We start from the raw sequence: 19,814 nt of genomic DNA on the forward strand, positions 1-19,814 counted from the left end.
AGCTCACCTTCAGAGTTTACCAGGTTGCCAATGGGGTCTACACTGCTCGGGGATCATGTCAAGTAAGCAGGGCGGGAGTTAAATGGTCATGGAATTATCTCATTACTTGATAGCTGCAAATGTGCTATAAAAGCTCCCATCTCACAGCTGTTTACTTTCCAAGCTCAGAAGCTGTTGCTTACTGCATTTGGAAGACAGATTGAGCTGTATGCAAGTTGCAAGTGTTTGGAGCAGTGTCACCTCATTGGAACAACCTCTCTCACCATTGACAGATCGCTTCTGTCATCTCAAGTTCACCTGCCATCTATTACATCAAAATGGGTACAGTTTATACTGTCTCACCTTGGTCTTCAGATTCCCACCACGATCAGCCCCAACACCAGCAGCACCAACAACAACACCAACGTTCTTTGCAATCAACTGATGCTGCACAGGACACAGAGCATCAGCACCCAAACACATTGCTGCCTGTGACACCAGGGATGGCCTCACCATGGCCAGATTTACTTCACTTGATGCTGTACACCCTGGCTGCCACATGATATGCCAGGTTGGCACCAACACCCTAAAGCATCCCTACAATGCTCAAACCATTCCTTTCACACTCATCACCATTGTGGGGGGTACTGTTATGTCTCACCATTCACTGCAACTCACTAAGCCACTTCCAAAAGTTCACACAAACCTGTCCAAGAAGGCAAAGTGTTGAAAATAAAAATTTCAATGTTTGACAGCACATTAACAGAAACCTCACATGAACATTGGCTAAAACACACAAGTGCCTACCCTTGTGTGTTGTTAGTTGGTATGATTGGACTAGGATGAGGGTGAGTGTGAGGGATGGCTAATGAGATGGGGAAGTGATAATGTAGATAGAGAGGGATGTGTGGAGGTACAAGGTAATTTGGTGTAAGGATGTGCAGGAGTAGGGTAGGGAAGGCAGAGTGATGGGGATGTGATGAGCGGCACAGCAGGATGAGGTTGAGTGTGACTTTGCAGTAATGTTTCGTGATCTACTGCGATTATTGAAAGGTTTGCGCCACTGCAGCCTGGTCCTCCTTACGACATCCCTGCTTGTGCCCTCCTGTGCAATGTGCAACCAGGCTGCATTGATCTCCTGGGGAGGTCTCTTCCGCCCATTGGAAAGGAAGAGAACCTCCCTGCATGCTGTGACTCCCTCTATAAGCATATGGAGGGAGTCATGGGAGAGCCTGGGTGCAACCCTGCACCATTGTGCAGTGGTTGTCAGTGTTTGCAGCACCTCAATGCTGTAGAACACTGACAGCACAAATGTCAAAATTAATTTGCGCATGGGCCCTTTAAGGAAACTGGCTGATGATGCGTCATCGAATGACATCATCAGACCCGCTTCCTTCAATTGGCCGGCAAACGTGCTGGGCGGGCTTAACAAGCCCAATCAGGGGAAAATCATTTTGGACCGTGGGCTGGAGCCGGCAGCGAGGCCGGGACTCACCACTGACATCGCCTGCCACGGACCTGCCGAGGTTGGTAAAATCCAGCCCTTTATTACTGAACCAGGGGATAATTTAACAGTTCTGACGAAGGGTCATCGACCTGAAACGTTAACTCTGTTTCTCTCTTCACAGATGCTGCCTGATCTGCTGAGTATTTCCAGCATTTTTTGTTTTTATTTTTGATAATTTAACACACCTTTAACATAAATTTACCATTTGATAACAGGAATTTTTTCTTTTTAGTTACTTCTTGTATTTTGCATTAGTGAAGAAGTTGTGTGTGGTTTTAAAAGAAGCAAATCGAGTAAATTTATGTGTAAAACTCTGAAGTGCTGTTTCTTGGTCACTGCCTCATTCTCATTATTTATCCAGGCTGTGGGTACAGTGTAGTGAGCTCTGGAATTTACAAAGCAGCATGCTGGTTCTGATGGAAATGTTTGTTTTTCAGGATCCACCTATAGCTGTTACACTTGGACTTCGAATGGAAGAAATGATTTTCAATCTGGCTGACACACATTTATTTTTCAATGATCTAGAGGTATGAATATTTTATAGTCTACATAAGAAGTTAATTTGGCTAGTGTTCAGAAGTTTGCAAAATATGTTTTCAGTTTTATGGGAACTCTGTCAAACTTCACGTTTCATGATTTTCACTGGGATTAATTAAAGCCTTTTGATGATTAAAGGGCAAATGTGAATTGTATGTGTTCCTATCATATGTTTTCTGTTCATTATGTCAAACCCTGTTGTACTGGTTGATACAAACGTCATTAAAATTAATGTTGTTTCGCAGCATTCAAATGGTAAATGACTTTAATTATTCAGAGGAAATTCTTCATTTGATTTAGAAAAAGAATGATTCTATATTCTGTTCTGACTCGATAACTGATATATCAGATTTACATTGACTTGTCAGTTTGTATGTGAATTTGTTTTAAACAAAGGAATTAAAAAAGAAAAGATTAAAATGATTGCGAAGCCTCTGCCTGATAGCTCAGTTAGTTAAGCCTTTGACTTCCAGCCAGGGGGCCATTAGTTCAAGTTCCAGCTTTGCCTGACACTCAAGCTTGTCTGCTTGTTGGATGTACTTTGCCAGTTCTCAGCCAGGGCACTTACTAGTGCTTCATGGAGGAAGGGCATTCCTCCTCAATAACAGAGTAAAAAGAGATTTAGAAGCTCATCCCACGTCTTGCCCTTTCCCTCTCCAGCAGCTCAGAGATTGATTAAAGAGTGCCATTGGCATCAAGGGTGTAAAACAAAGGATAAGGATTACATTTGAGTGAAACATTTCTTCTGAGGAGAAAATGAGTAGTACTTTATAAGTTTAAAATGGCAGTATATTGTGCTCTGAATGTTTTGTACTTGAGAAATCCGGTGTCAGTTACACATCAATCCTGTTCGACTGAGGCTAGAAGGGGGAATAAAGCTATTAAGTATTCATGTTAGGCAGTAGCATCACTTAACCCCATACAGCACCCCCCTGTACGCAAGTAAATAATGCAGTCCACATATATTATGCAACAATGGAAATGAACGACTGTCGATGAAATGGTGATTGTAATGAAGTGAAAAGAACCACAGTAAAATAAATCACCTCGAATAGTCAGTAGCACAACAAAGAGGAAGCAATCAAGGGTTTTAACCGAGTTTTAGGAATTAGCCAATGTTATTGTTACAAAAGCAGAGAGCAGGGAAACTGGGCAAATGGTGAGCAATGGTATTGGAATCCTTCTTTCATCAAATTAAATGTAATCCTACCACAAGGATGCTAATTGAATTGAATGATATTGAATGGAAAATGTAGGCTGCAGCTGTAGAAAGTTAAATGAAACAACACCATTGGAGGGGAATGTAGATGCTTGAGCATTAAACCATTGATAATGATTTTAGCCTGAGTACAATAACACTTTCCATTCTGTATGAATCTACATGTGCTGCTACTTATTTATGGCATAGTTATTATAAACATGGGAAGTGCTAGTTCTGATACCATTAAAATGTGCCCTTATTGTACAAGTTTATGTACTGTCCATCAACTGTAATATGAATTAAAATAAGCTTTTTTTAACTGATAGCATTTTGGAAAAAGTGTGCTCCCTTTTTCATTCCTAGTGTAGCTAATACTTTCCATCAACAACAGCAAATTGTCTTTAACATAGTAAAACGTCCCAAGGCGCTCCACAGGAGCATTATCAAACAAAATTTGACACCGAGCCACATAAGGAGATATTAGGACAGATGGCCAATAGCTTGGTCAAAGAGGCAGGTTTTAAGGAGCACCTTAAAGGAGGAAAGAGAGGTAAAGAGGCAGAGAGGTTTAGGGAGGAAATTCCAGAGCGTAGGTCCTCAGCAGCTGAAGGCACGGCCGCCAGTGGTGGTGTGATTAAAATTGGGATGTGCAAGAGGCCAGAATTGAAGGGGCACAGATATTTCGGAGGGTTGTGGGGCTGGAGGAGGTTACAGAGATAGGAAGGGGCGAGGCCATGGAGGGATTTGAAAACAAGGATGAGAATTTAAAAATCGAGTCGTTGCTTAACCGGAGCCAATGTAGGTCAGCGAGCACAGGGGTGATGGGTGAACGGGACGGTGCGAGTTAGGACACGGGCAGCAGAGTTTTGGATGAGCTTATATTTATAGAGGGTGGAAAATGGGACGCCGGCCAGGAATGCGTTTTTTTATTCATTCATGGGATGCGGGCATCACTGGCAAGGTCAGTATTTATTGCCCATCCCTAATTGCCCTTGAGAAGGTGGTGGTGAGCCACCTTCTTGAGCCGCTGTAGTCCGTGTGGTGAAGGTACTCCCACAGCTTTGGAATAGTCAAGACTAGAGGTAACAAAGACACCGATGAGGGTTTCAGCAGCCGATGAGCTGAAGCAGGGGCAGAGTCGGGCAATGTTACGGAAGTGGAAGTAGGCGGTCTTAGTGATCAGTTAGTTACCATCGGCCATTGGAAATAAACTTATCTCCTTACTGACAGGGAACATGAAATGATAGATAGTATTACCTTGCATGTCATCTCAAAAGATTTAAATACAGTGTAGCACTCAATTTAATGAACAAAAATATTTTAGGGTGGTGTCAGATGCATGTTCACATGCAGTGTTGTTCTTTTAGCTTACATTTCGTTGTAATATTGTGATGATTACTGTGTGAATATGTAACAACAAAACAGTCATAAAATACTACAGGTAGTGCACCAGTAATCCGGCACCCGACGGTCCGGCACCTTCAGTGGTCCGGCACGAGGAAGGTCCTGCTGTCACATTCCCTCCCTGGGATGGGTCCGGCTCGGGTCCCAGGACCGCCACTGGGTCAGGATCAGCGCCTGGACCGCGCAGCATCACCGACGGCTCGGCGGAGCGATGGAGCCCGAGCCCGAGCAGCCCGTGGGCGGCGGGGTCGGTGGCGGCACAGGGAGGGCAGCAGCAGGAAGAGGAGGAGCAGGTGGTGGCGGTGTTTGTGGTGACTTTCGACACCTTCAGTGGTTCGGAATTTTCAGTGGTCCAGCACCGGCCTGGTCCCGAGGGTGCCGGATTACCGGAGTTGTACTTGTACATGAATTTTAAGTCTATGATTGGTTCTCAGTGAAGATCCCTGCTCTTGTAATGCTGTGACATGGAAACAGTTTGTCACTTTTGGTAGCAGCTTATAAAGGTTGTATTGATCGAAGTGATTTGATCGAAGTTTTCAAGATATTAAGGGGAACTGATAGGGTAGATAGAGAGAAACTATTTCCACTAGTTGGGGATTCTAGGACTAGGGGGCATAGTCTAAAAATTAGAGCCAGACCTTTCAGGAGTGAAATTAGGAAACACTTCTACACACAAAGGGTGGCAGAAATTTGGAACTCTCTTCCGCAAACGGCAGTTGACACTGGATCAATTGTTAATTTTAAATCTGAAATTGATAGATTTTTGTTAACCAAAGGTATTAAGGGATATGGGGCAAAGGTGGGTATATGGAGTTAGGTCACAGATCAGCCATAATCTCATTGAATGGCAGAACAGGCTCAAGGGGCTCAATGGCCTACTCCTGTTCCTATGTATTGAATTGTCATTCCAGGCAAGTAGACCTATCATGTTTTGACAATGAAAGTATCATTTGGCAGGAACAACACTGGAACTACTGGCCCATCAACTGCTTCCTGTGCGAGCTACAGCCATTAAATATCTTCTGCCAGGGACATTCTATACTAGGATGATCCAGGGATATGCTTCCCTTGGAGGCTATTGGGCAGCTGGGGAAAGACAGAAAGATCTTGCACTTATGTAGCAACTTTTCATTTCCTCATACATCTCAAAGTGCTCACAGCCAACAAATTGCTTTTGAAGAGTAGTCACTTTTTTATAGGCAAATGTGGTAGCCAATTTGCATAAAACAAGGAAATAATTGGAGATTTTGATAGAGGGGTAAATGTTGGCCAGGACACTGTGAAATATCCCCTACTCTTCTTCAAATAGTTCCATGAGATCTTTTACATCCATGTATCTAGACGAACAGGCTTTGGTTTAATGTCTGAAAGATAGCACCTCCGACAATGCAGCACTTCCTCAGTGCTGGACTAAAGTATCTTCCTAAATTTTGTGCTCAAATCCCAGAAGTGGGACTTGAACCCACAACCTTCTGACTAAGAGGCAAAAATGCTACTACTGGGCCAATCTGACACTTAATGAGGTGCATTTTGACAATTTGCCCCTTTTATCTGCAGTGGGATATTTTAAGATGCCCGGTTTAATATTTTGTAAAGTTACTGTAATGAAGTTAAGCCCTACAACCTGTTTGAAGAATGAACCTTTTCCCATTAGAGAAGAGTGAGTTTTATTACCTTCTTTATGAGAACCTTTGGCACATGTGAGTTATTCAATGTACCTCATAAATTGAATATTCTTAAACACCAATAAAATTAACATTGCATTCTGTTAAATTATTAGCAGAACTGTTGTGATGCAAAAAGTCAAGCCACACTCATAGGCACAGTGAAAGATCACAACTTTTAAACATAACAAAATGGTCTCTAACCATTTGAGGCCAGATAAATTAGTTACTAATCTGTTTTGTTTGCAGTGTAAGCATGAATTTTTTCACAATTTATCCCAAATTATTTAGTTTTATCTAGTAGTTTTCAGCAGTATTTAAAATGACTATGGAATTAAGCATTAGAAGCTCCATTGTTCAAACTGTAGCATATTTCTGAGTGTTACAGAAACACATCAATCAAACCAACAAGTCTGCACCACTTCTTTTCTCTGCATGAGTTGCCGAGTATAATCACACTTTCCTCACTTGCTCAACCCCTTGATGTTTCTCTTTTTCAAGCAATTATCTAACTCCCATTTATGGACTTGCTTCAGTAATAATTTGTGGCGAAGAATTCTATGTTCCTAACCACTCTTTGTTTAAAGAATTTTTTAAACTCCCTTTTAATTCTTTTTTGATTATCTTAAATTTATGCCCTCTTCTTATCATCTCACCGACCTGTGGAAACGATCTATTACTATTTATCATATAATCCTTCATTAACCTTAAAGACCTTTATTAGGTCAACCCTTAACTTTCTCAGCTGTAGTGAAGAAAACCCTAAATTTTTAAGTCTCCTTCTAATCCTAGAAAGCTGCAAAGAATTTTCTGCTCGACAGAAGATCGTCTCCTCCTCCTCCTCCTCACTTACAACAGACAAAGTTTATCCTTAGCAGCAACCCATGCCAGCAATTTTTAAATCCATCTTAAACATGAAGAAAAGTGGAATTGTTTGTAATCAATTTCTGTCAGGACTGAATTTAATACTGGCTTTTCTGCATTTTTTAATTGAAAGTAATAGTATTAGGATCAAGTGTATGAACATCAAGAAGTGGGGCTGAAAATTTTGGGTGGAAAAGGTTTTGCCCACAGTTCCCAACAATTAATTTTCAACCATAGGTATGGGCTTGAAATTCTGGAAATTTGGCGCAGGGCTGGGGGTGGGAGTGGGTGGGGGGGAGGGGGGAAACTGAAGATTGGTTTGGAAACTGCATCCACCAGGTTTCCACCACATGCATCTCTCGCTGGAAATTGCGCGCCGGTGGTGGGAGGGGGGGGTGGGTGTTGGACAAGTGCTTCTTAAGCCTGCACTGACCATGGGAGCTTGTCTGTGCGGGACCTTCCCAGGTTACCTCTGGGAATTCCATACAACTCAACCCCAGTTAGGTCCAGCACATCCCAACGTGGCTTTGTGTTCCAAGCCTACTGAAGACCCCAAAGGCGTGAAGGACCAACGGTAATCGATTCCAGAACAAACTGAGCACCTTTAGAATGCATCCCCTCATTTCCCTGTGGGGACATAAATTTGTTAATATTTTAATCTTCAGCTCAGTAAGGGTCTTGGGTCCCTGGCCCTTCAGAGCAGCAGTGATGCAATTAAAATTAAACCATATTTAATCAGATTATGAAATGCCCTTTCACATTAATTCAATTACAGATGGTCAGTACAGTAGATCTTCTCTATTGTAGTGTTTTTAAAGGTTCATACAGAAACCATATTGAAGAACAATGTTATAAAGCAGGATGATTTATATAGTTTCACTATTACTGTAATTGGGGAGCTATAAATAATGCGTATTATAACAGACATCTCTGTATGCGCGCGTGAGTTGTGTTGAGGAGCAAGTACTACAACGCCACTTCAGAGGTTTATTCATAAGCATAATAAACTTACAGAATGTGTATTTAATGATTAATATCACATTAGGGTTAGGGGTAATTACTAGGGGCTGTTTACTTTTGAATTTGCTCTTACGTTTATTGCCTCAATAAAAGAAAAAAATAATTTAGTTGTGATCTTTATAATGCAACCTCGGTATATTATGGCCATTTGATACGTAGTCAGTTTTCGATGATTTGATAAAAATTGCCTTAACCAGGAAATTCATATTCTAATGAACAGCAGTTTATTATGTAATTTCAATTAAAATCCTTTCTGCTTTCTAGATTAATAAAATTTTAGCCATTACCTGTATATTGAAAATGATTTGTCAGACAAAATAAATATGGTATAGCACTGTGGGAATAACAGTGAAAACACTGTCCCCTGCTTCCAGCAGAGAGATACACTCAAAGGGAATCACAGAACCATACAAGTTCACAGCACGGAACGATACCATTCAGCCCCTTGTATCTATGCCAGCTCTTTGCTAGACCAATCCAAAACTAATCCCACTGCCCTGCTCACTCCCCATACTGTTGTAATTTACTCTATTTAAAACGTTTAACTACCTTTCCCTTAAAAAGAAACAGTGGTCTCTGCCTCAACTACTCCCTGTGGCAAACCATTTCATGCTTTTTAAAGAAATATCTTCTAACCTCCACCCCTCACTGTCTTAGTGGCAATTTTAAATTGATAACTACCTCTTCACTAACTCTCCAACCAGAGGATATAGGCCTAGAAATTCAGTAGGCCTAGCGCTGGAGGGCCTAGCGCCGGAGTTATGGCCAGTTTAAAAATTCCCTGGGGCCCTGGAATCGGCGGTAGACCGGTAGCGCTGCGCCGGCACCGATGACATCATCGGTGTGCGCAGCATCCCGGTTGCCATGCCGACGGGCCCCAGCGCCGAAATTCAGTTGCGGCTGCCTCGCCCGTGGCAGCCGCAACTAAGACTCTGGCAACAGAGTCTTACACGACTTTGCGCCGGCGCATAAAGGTGGAGCGGCGGCCGGCCGCTTTCCCGCCGGCCGCCTGCCCGCACCTCCCTCCCCGGACTCCCCCCCCCCCCCCCCCCCCCCGCGGAACAGATGCTTCTCGGCTGCGAGCCCGGCACTTCCCCGAGGTGCCGGGCTCATTTTTGTGGCGATTTTACCGGCCAGCGGGCGGGTGCAGGCAGCTCCTCCTTAACTGAAGGAGGAGGCCTGCACTTCCCGAGCCTGCCGCACCGCATCGGGCGCCGCAGCGCCGGAATAGCGCCGCAATGCGGCGCGTAGCGCCAGTTTTCAGGCGCAAACACCCTTCAGTAGCGCCGGCAGCCGTTTGGGCGCGGCGCTACTGAATTTTTGGCGCGCGCAGGGGGACTTAGCGCCGGCGCTAACTTTCCGGCGCTAAAGCCCTGGCGCGGCGCCAACTGAATTTCTAGGCCATAGTCTTTCAACACACTACATGATTTTAAAAACCTCTATTAGCCTTTTCTGCTCCAGTGGAAATAGTCCCAGTATCTCAAGTGCCTTCTCATAACTATAGGTTTTCATCCCTGGTATCATCTTATGCTGTAGACTCTCTGGGCTCGAATTTCATCAGGCCGTTGAGGCGGGATTGGAGGCGTGTGGGGGGTTAAAATCGCAAAATCGGGGGGCACGAACCCATCCCGCCCCCAACCCGCCTCCATGCCCATTTCACAGGAGGCGGGTACCCGACCTGTGCTGGGAGCCACCTCCCCGAGGCGGGAAGGGGATTAGTGTCAATTAACTGACTGTTAACATGTAGTTAACAGGCAGTTTTTAGCCTAATCCCTATTTTTATCCCTGAAGCGTGAGCTTCCCGACGGCTCCAAACCACGCCAAGTTAGCGAGGCGGACTGTCGGGCTGAAGGGCTTGGAGGGTTCGAGATGTCCGGTGCTCAGGTGAGTAATGGGTGCATGAGTGCAGAGGTAAGTGTGTTTGGTGTGTGTAAAGTGTTTAACTAAGTTTTACTTACCTTTACTTAATAATGCAGCCTTCCTTCCTTCAGGTCTTGGGAGTCCCTCATCTCACCGGCACAGAAAGCAGAATGGCCGCGAGCTGTCAAAATCTGCAGCCTCTGCTTTCTGTTCCGGAGAGATCTTTAAATCAGTCTGAGAGGAAGGAATTAACTTAGAGTATAGATTGTCAGTGTTTGACAACTTCAAAGAGCTGTCAAATGCTGATATTTCATCTGTCAAAAGCTCTCGACAGATGAAATGTCAATCTGTGACATCACCTGTTGCCGGGTGGCCCTTAATTGGACTGCTGAGCCTGCTGGGCGGGCTCAACAAGTTCAATCAGGGGAAAATCGAGTGGGTTGGCCACAAGTCGATGGAGGCGGGACTACAACCCCAAAAGTGGGAGTCCCGCCTCCTACATGCCTCCATTGATAAAATCCAGCCCGTAGTGTGGCTTCAATGCGTTTTCTATAATGGGGCACCGACATTGCACAGTTTACTCTAACTATGGCCTAGCTATTGCTTTGCACAAATTTATCATCACCTCTTTGCTCTTGTACTCTATGGCCGCGATTTTACTAACCTCGGCAGGTCCATGGCGGGTGACATCAATGGCTGGTCTCAACCCCGCTGCTGGATCCATCCCAGCCTCTGAAATGAATTTCCCAAGATTGGGCTTGTTTGCCGGCCAATTAGAAGAAGCGGGTCTGGTGACGTCATTTGATGACACGTCATCAGCCAGTTTCCTTAAAGGGACCATGCCCAAATTTAGGGCACCCATGCTGATGGAATAGATGGCAGGTGAAGTAGAGATGACAGAAGCGATCTGTTAATGGTGGGAGAGGTAATGAGGTCAGACTGGATGGAGACTTGTGTAAAGCCTTGCAGCATCCTGAATCTGTAGTGGAAATGCAGTTTAGTGAAGCTAGTGGTTAAGGGAACGTGTATCAATCAGCTGGAAGCTTTGACGACATTTGAAGCTGTCAACTCATCAGCTGATTCAATGGCCACTGACCTCCCGCCTCTGCTTCAAAGACGAGGTCTAGGCACAGCGGGAAACCGGTGGGCGACCTATCAAATCCAAAAAGCTGGGGAAAAACCATTGATAAGTGGCTGTAAACAAGCCCTTAATGATTTTAATTGTCTTCCCCACTGCTGCGTCTCGGGTGTGCTGTGCTGACAGACCCGATATTTGGTAAAGGCGCATGGCAGCGGGTTCACAGCGGGGTCCCGACCCGCTGAGGAAAAAAACCACTTTCCCACCCAACCCACCACCGATCATGCCCACTGACCCCCTGCAAAATCCAGCCCTATGTCCCTATTTATAAAACCCAAAATGCTTTTTAACCTTTTTTCATGGCTTTATCAACTTCACTCACACTTTTAAGGATTCATGCATTTGCACCCTAGGTGATTGAATTTCCATGGGGTTCTTCCACTCACCCGCTGTAACTTTGGCGGAAGAGCCACGGAAACTCCAGATAAACTGCCTTTAAGCTGCTTTTTCCAGGGTTTTCATGGCTCTTCCACTAAAGTTACAGCAGCCAAGTAGAAGGCACCCCACGGAAATTAACCCCCTTGGTCTCTTTGTTCCTCCACATCCTTCTCTATCTTTCCATGTGTTTCTACTCCCATTGCTTGTTTTCTTTTCTCAGAATACATCACCTCTCTGCATTAAATTATATTTGCTGCCTCCCTGCCCACTCCACTAACCTGTGTGTGTCCTCTTAAAAGTTTTTTGAAGTGCGGGCCAAAGATAGGGCAGGAACATTGTATCACTGATTCTTCGAGCAGTGGGAGCGTGGGGTCAGTGAATGTTTCTAAATATTTTCACATCGGGGTCATGTGTGTTTCAGTAGGAAAGGATTTTATAAAGACGTGACATTTTGGAAAACTTTTTTTTTAAATTTGGTTGGTGTAATCCATAACAATGTATTGTTTCTTTAGTTGTGTTTAATCTTTCAGTTCTCTTGAGATATTGGCTGTAACATTACCTTTGCTCATTTTAGATTTCTGTGCAGCTAACCTTCTGTGTTGACCTCCACTGTTGGTCTCTAAGTGAATGCTGCTTCAATGGGGAGTACTGCCCAGCCTGCTTTAGGCACAGGTTTTGGCTTCCTCACAGCTCTTGACTGTGTTAAAGAAATCTCCTGTGGTGCAACAGTGCACACTCCCATAGTCCAGACAGTGAAGCAGGTTATGATATTGCCAAGCAGTCTCTGTTATTACAAACAGCCAAACCAAGCTGTAGTATAGCAAACAGTCCACTTTTATTAAAATAGCCTCTTGCAAAAATGATATGACTTATAAGTTGCTTCTAAGAACTTCCAGGGTGCACTTACAGAGCTCCCCTGTGCTCAGGATTAGCAGGGTCTCCATGTACCAACCCTGACCTGAAATCCAACTCTCTCCATCAATCTCTTCCTCCACCTCTTGTCAACTCTTACACATGTGCTACATGGTGTTTCAACTCACTACAGTAGATCCCTGCTCTATAAGGATATCAGTTGGGAAGGACACAAAAAACGTACAATAGTGTTTTATATGGTTTCTGTATTAATGAGGGAGCTAGAAATAATGTAAGCAATATTGGTGAGTGTTACAGTGAAGGGCTACTATTTGTTGTGTCACATAAGTGACATTTGATCATATGGTTCACAATAACTCTGCTTATGGGGTACAGCATTTGGAACAGTTTATCCTTTTTCCTTCATGTGTTTTTAATGATTTCTTCATTGAGTGTAATTTTGAACAAAAAAATTAAGTAAGACATTATTCTTATATATTATATATTCAGTTACTTGACACTGAGGACTATATTTGCTTAACCTCATCATATTTGGCTACTCGGTACAGGAATGTTACTCTAATCTCTACTCACTTATATGTGGAGAACATTCATTGATTCAGCTGTGCTGAGGTCAGTTTCATATGCAGTAAATTATTGGGTCCATATGAAAGATATATAGCTTCTTAAGGTTTGAGGTCAGGCAGCAGCAGGCATTTAGTTTGATTGAGAAATTAAAATGATTTGTTGATGGCCTTTTTTTTTGGAGAACAGCGGGTACACTGTTCCACACCGCTGATACTTTATTAGTCATGGTAGTGAATGTTAATCCCTAGCACTCGACTATTGCAAGTTTCTCATAACTATCTACCATTATTAATATAAAGCTTTAAACTTCAGTTTCTATGTTCAGTCTGTCGAGGTGTCATCCATGGCATTCCAATGCATCGGGTCCCATTAACAAACAGCAGCACAAAAGGGACAATGAAAATGCATCTTGGCCCAGGCAGGATAACTTTCACATGCACAAAAAACCATCCCACATTGTATTCAATGAGATGAAAATACCCACATGAGCACCCCTCTGGCATAACCATACAGATAGTTTAAGTTTTCTTTAGTTTTTAACATGGAGGACGCTAATTGCATACAAATCCATCATAATCTATGCAAAAAATAAACTGGATATTTTTTAACACTTCATTGCACTGTACAAGGTTGTGGGAATGCAGGCTGAGCTCAGAAGCGTGGATGTTGCCTTAATCCGTTTCAACCTACAACCTGGTGTCCCTCCCAACACAGCATTGGACAGTGCAGTATAGTTCTTAGTAATTCCGTTTCTGCTGGCTGCATGATAGTACAATTATCGACTGTTTTCGTTTTAATGAAAAGGCTATAACAAACACAATACCACACACATCAAGCACATCCAAAATGCACTTTATTTTTCACTGAAATTATGAATTAAACAATTACATTATCATTTTCACCACATGCTTAAAAAGGAATGTGCAGCAGCCAGTGGTTGTGATAGGTGTATCAATTCTGCCACCTTCTGGTTGAATACTGCCTCATGACCCATATAGTAAGAACCTAAATGCCATAATAAAGATTCCTTCACTTTAGCACAATATTGTATTTCTTAGCCATTTTCTTGCCTTTATTATTTTAAATAGATAAATGTTCATTGATAAATGAATCACTTTAATTAACCACTGTATATAATTTTATTTGAGTCTGCATTAAATAAAATATCAATCAACAGAGGTAATTAAAAGAATATTATTGATAAGAAAATAAACTTTCGGAACTATTAAACAGGCATTTCAGCACTAAAATCAACTGAAAAAACAAGACTAGTTTTATTAGTCAATAGCCACCATAGTGCATTTATGAATTCAGCATTTTTATATTTCTGTACATTTCTCTAATCCTGCTTTAAAATTTAATTGTTAGAAATTTAGATCTTTTATGGTAAAAGGATAAAACTGTTCATGTTGGAGGCTTGAAATTGCCTTTCAGTATTGAAATAGATCTTGTTACAAAGGTTCATTATTATTATGGTCCTTGACCAAACATTTTGCATGTTGTAACGTGTTAGACATGAATGCTCTATAAAGTATCACCTAAAAAACAAAGAGGTTGAAGTCTACTCGATTTAAAATAGTAACGGCACTTAAAATTGCAATATAATTTTCCATTAGCAGAGTGGTATTTTTGTGTTTTAATAATTTGACCATCTTTTAACAGGAATGCGATCAAGTTCATATAGATGATGTCTCCTCTGATGACAATGGACAGGATTTAAGGTACTAATTTTATCCTACCGCAAAAATTAATATTACAAATAAAACTGATTTTAAAATGACAAATACACGTTGTTTTGCTCTATTTACAGTACCTACAGTTTTGCAACTGATGGTTTTCATGCAGCTGCCACCAGTGCAAACCTCTGCTTAGCGACAGGTGTGCGAGGAGGGGTCGATTGGATGAGAAAATTAGCCTTCCGCTACAGGCGTGTAAAAGAACTATATAACACTTACAAAAACAATGTAGGGGGTGAGTATGGTTTTGTTTCCCCCTGATTAACTTGGTTACTTGCTGCTTCTTCAAACAACGACTATTTAATAATGTGTTATTTTCATAATGAACATCATTCACAGTCATCCAATTCAGTGCTGCCATTAAAAGAAAACTCTCTCTAGTGATCAACCTGATGATCTGTCTCACATCCTTGTCAGACAAAACATGCTGCAGTTGAAATCCCCTATATTTAACACACTGGCTAACAACCTTGTGCAAAAATTATCATCTGCAGTATGTTAACAAAATTCTTTGTGTTTAAAACAAACTGATGGAGGAGATTGCATGTAAGTGAAATGTAAAGGGATGGGGATAATTTATGGGGAGTATCACAATTGGGGACAAAGTTCAACAAACTGTTGTAGTGTGTTCAAAGGTATCTCAACCTGTGAGGACCCTTTGCCAAGGCTGATGAGGCAGAGCATTAAAAAGTAGCAGGCACTTTTTGCACAATAGTTAAGGCCACATCTTCTCTTTCAATAACGTGATTTAAGATGATTATGTCTTCAAATGATGCACATTTGGCCCTAAATAAACTAAACTAAGTAATCCAAAACAATTATATTCTTTAAACAAGAAAGAAAAAAGTTGTTTTAAATGAACAATAAATTGGTGAACCCAAGAGCACAGCCTCTTGAAGAGTTACACTTTCATGTGGCTCAAACTCTAGCTTGTTCGAGTTGCTCATTTAGTAACATACAACCCATCAGAATAATAGCTAAAGCAAGTACTGTAGTGAGACTGTTGGAGAACGATAATAAGACCTGTGTACCTCGCCTGCATCATTTTCTGGTACTCCGGGTGTGTGTCTCATGACAGGCTGGGAGCTCCAGGACTCTATAGTTAGGTGTCTGTGGGCCGCTGATTTTGTACTAGTGCTTTCCCAGCGAGGGAGGGAAGAGACAGGGGAAAGCACCAGAGGAAGGGGATTTTGGTGCCAAGAGGGAACAATTTTTTTTAAAGAATTGCAGCCTCCCCTTTGATATCCATTCCACTGATCAGGCACTCCCTTTGCAATATGGTGCAGCCATAATGGCCCAGAAATTCGGGTCGGGGGCTTCCCACGGGTGTATGCCCCCGACCTGCACTTACCTAGCGCGCTGGCAGTTGAGCTGTAGGGCCCCGTGGAATTCTGATCCAGGGCCTGGCCCAGCTGCCGGCGCGCAGTGCTTGCATATCCCAGGGGCGCAGTTAGTGCGATGCGTCCCCTGGGATCACGTGGGCCATGGGCAGCCAATCGGAGGAGAGAAAAGCCCATTCATACGATTGACAGGTAGACCTGTCAAAACTTATAAATACTACGGCCCCAAAATAGCAGTAAACCTTCAAATATTTTTTTTTTAAATCACACTTTTTAAATAAACTATAAATTACATTAAATAACTATTTTAAACAATAATTCAAATTTTTGAAAAAAATAATTTTATATTCTAATGGGGCTAAAAATAAACTTACCTTGCTTTAAAGTATTTAAAAATAATAAACCTGTGGAAAAAATGTTTTAATTTTAATTAATTGACCACTTACCTTGTAAAAAGCAGGCCTTATGCCTGCTTTTTACATTTCTAAATCCTGCAGGCTTACGATCCCGGGAAAACCTGCAAAAAAAACGTAAGTTTGATGCGCACACGTAGCCTCTCCTGCGCGCGCGTTCGACCTCTGAACCTCTTCGTTCAGGGAACGGAAGTGCCGGTTTCCCGCGCAGTGCATGCAGAAAACCGGCACTTCCATTCGGCCTACGGGTGAGTACCCCGTGCGTACTCACCCGTGGAGACCCGAATTTCTGGGCCATTATTTACATTAAAATCTGGGGCCTAATGAGTCTAGGGCCTAGCACGCAGCATTTATGCAGGTTCCCGGCCCACTTTAAAATCACCACGCACATTGAGGCACTGAATAGTTGTTGGCCTCAGGCTGGAGATTTTGCAGAGATTAGGCACCCACTTGATGTGACTCTTTGTTAACTACACAATGCAACATTAGTAACTCATAGGAAGTAGAGTCTAAAAGAGAAAAAAGACAGTTACATTTGAAAAAAAATCATCCTGAGAAATGATTTTAAATTTTCACTACATTATAGAATAAAGTAAAAGTATTTTAAAATGTTTTAAACTGATAGAATAGCGGTTGTTTTCCAGTGTAGCTGAACTTTCACTCCATTAAACGAGTCAAAAATATTTTATGGAACACAGTTAACAAGCTCTCAAGTTTATGAAGAAATCAATGGACGGAAAATCATGGGCATCGTACAGAAGATTTTTCGATATGTACTCGTAGCTGGTGAAGCTCCTCACCGCTGGCGCAGACTTGGAAAATTTAGACCCCAGGGTATTGATCAGACAAGTATACTCTCGCAGTGGGGGAATCTAGAACTAGGGGGCATAGTTTCAGGATAAGGGGTCGCCCATTTAAAACGCAGATGAGGAGGAATTTCTTCTCTCAGAGGGCCGTGAATCTTTGGAATTCTCTACCCCAAAGAGCTGTGGAGGCGGAGTCATTGAATATATTCAAGGCGGAGATTGACAGGTTTTTGAGCTACAGGGGAGTCAAGGGTTATGGGGAGCGGGCGGGAAAGTGGCGTTGAGGCCAAGATCAGATCAGCCATGATATTGAATGACGGGGCAGGCTCGAGGGGCCAAATGGCCTACTCCTGCTCCTATTTCTTATGTGCTTATGTGCATTTCTCAGTGTATTTTCTTTTCTTTTATTTTAGGACTACTTGGTCCAGCAAAAAGAGATGCTTGGCTTCAGTTAAGGGCTGAGGTTGAGGCCCTGACAGACTCCTGGCTGTCAAATGCACTTAAATCACTGTCAATCATCAGCTCAAGGTAGGATTTACTGTATAATAACTCATTAGAAATAACATTTAAATCTATGCACCCTGACACAATAGTTTCTGTATAAGAATAACTGTTGCTCGCTGCTGAAGCTTCCGGGGCACAGTCACATCATTGCTCTGTGGTCAGGACAAGATGTTGATTTACACTGGAGGTTTCTTTCATCTCTCAACAATAGTTTTAGCTATGATGGTAAATAACAACATTATAACACCATTATAACATTTACGCTTTGATAGGACTTCATCGTGTTCCAATAGATTACTTCTGAAATGCATTGGGTTCATTAATTGCCTGGACAAAGCGCAAAGAGGAAGATCAGGCAGAGAGGATCGCTAGTCCTTTAATGGAAGAAGATCAGGCAGAGAGGATCGCAGCCCTTTAATGGAAGAAGATCAGGCAAAGAGGATCGCACCCCTTTAATGGAGGAAGATCAGGCAGGGAGGATCACACCCCTTTAATGGAGGAAGATCAGGCAGAGAGGATCACACCCCTTTAATGGAGGATAATCAGGCAGAGAGGATTGCACCCCTTTAATGGAAGATGATCAGGCAGGGAGGATCGCTAGCCCTTAAAGAATTAAGATCAAGCATGGAGGATCACACATCCCATAATGGCGGTTGCTCGATTTTCCTTTCATTTAAATTAATAGAAGGACAATCAGACGGGCTGAGTTATGAGCATGCGATCCTCCTGGTCTGATTTTCCTCTCTGCACTCTGCCCAGCTGGTCCATTACGCCAAGTTGTAAAGATGAAATACCCCATGGAGTGTAGTTATGCAACAAAACACAGCAACTATTCTACAGTTGTATTGTCCCACAGACAGCAATAAAATGAATGACCAGTTTAATCTGTTTTTTGATGGTGGTATTGGTTGAGGGAGGAATGTTGGCCCAGACACCAAGAGAACTCTCTATTCTTCTTGGAGAATACATAGGAACATAAGAAATAGGAGCAGGAATAGGCCACTTGGCCACTCGAGCTTGCTCTGCCATTCAATAAGATCATGGCTGATCTAGGGCTCAAAGCCACTTCCCAACCCACTCCCCATAACCCTTCACTCCCTTATCTTGCAAAAATCTGTCTATCTCCACTTTAAATGTGTTTAATGAACCAGACTCCACAGCTCTCTGGGGCAGAGAATTCCACAAATTTACGACCCTCTGAGAGAAGAAGTTCCTCCTCATCTCAGTTCTAAAAAGGCAACCCTTTATTCTGAGACTGTGCCCCCGAGTTCTAGATTTCCCCATGAGGGGAAAACATCCTCTCTGCATCTACCCTGTCGAACCCCCTCAGTATCATATGTTTCGATAAGATCACCTCTCATTCTTCTAAATTCCAATGAGTATAGGCCCAGCCTGCTCAACCTTTCCTCATAAGTCAAACCCCTCATCTCTAGAATTACCCTAGTGAATCATCTCTGAACTGCCTCCAATGCAAGTATATCCTTCCTTAAATAAGGAGACCAAAACTGTACACAGTACTCAAGGTGTGGTCTCACCAATACCCTGTATAGTTGTAGCAGGACTTTCCTGCTTTTATACTCCAACCCCCTTGAAATAAAGGCCAACATTCCATTTGCCTTTTTGATTACTTGCTGTACCTGCATGCTAAATTTTTGTGTTTCATGCACAAGGACCCCCAGGTCCCTCTGAACTGTAGCATTTTGTAATCTCTCGCCATTTAAATAATAGTTTGCTTTTTTATTTTTCCTGCCAAAGTGGATAACCTCGCACTTTCCCACATTATACTCCATCTGCCAAATGTTTGCCCACTCACCTAGCCTGTCTATATCCCTTTGCAGATTCTTTTGAGTCCTCTGCATAACTTGCTTTCCCACCCATCTTTGTATCATCTGCAAACTTGGCTACATTACACTCGATCCCCTCATCCAAGTCATTAATGTAGATTGTAAATAGTTGGGGCCCCAGCACCGATCCTTGTGGCACCCCACTAGTTACCGTTTGACAACCAGAAAATGACCCATTT

At 42.7% G+C, this 19,814-nt stretch overlaps 1 protein-coding gene across 27 annotated transcripts in view; it reads left to right on the plus strand.

Moving 5' to 3' along the window:
* eya4 (EYA transcriptional coactivator and phosphatase 4) overlaps positions 1-19,814 on the plus strand; it is a 496,999-nt gene that overhangs the window by 453,231 nt on the left and 23,954 nt on the right. For all 27 annotated transcript variants that reach the window (XR_015079577.1, XR_015079576.1, XM_085997581.1 and 24 more), the window contains 4 exons: positions 1,924-2,013; positions 14,655-14,713; positions 14,803-14,963; positions 17,701-17,815. Coding sequence is in view for 25 of the 27 variants with exons in the window: in XM_085997581.1 (XP_085853707.1) it covers positions 1,924-2,013; positions 14,655-14,713; positions 14,803-14,963; positions 17,701-17,815 (425 nt within the window). In the remaining 2 variants the exon portion in view is untranslated. The remainder of the gene's footprint in view (positions 1-1,923; positions 2,014-14,654; positions 14,714-14,802; positions 14,964-17,700; positions 17,816-19,814) is intronic.

Source organism: Somniosus microcephalus, chromosome 9 (genome assembly GCF_052327205.1).
Source record: "Somniosus microcephalus isolate GS21.2 chromosome 9, FLI_Smic_1.0, whole genome shotgun sequence".
NCBI lineage: Eukaryota > Metazoa > Chordata > Chondrichthyes > Squaliformes > Somniosidae > Somniosus > Somniosus microcephalus.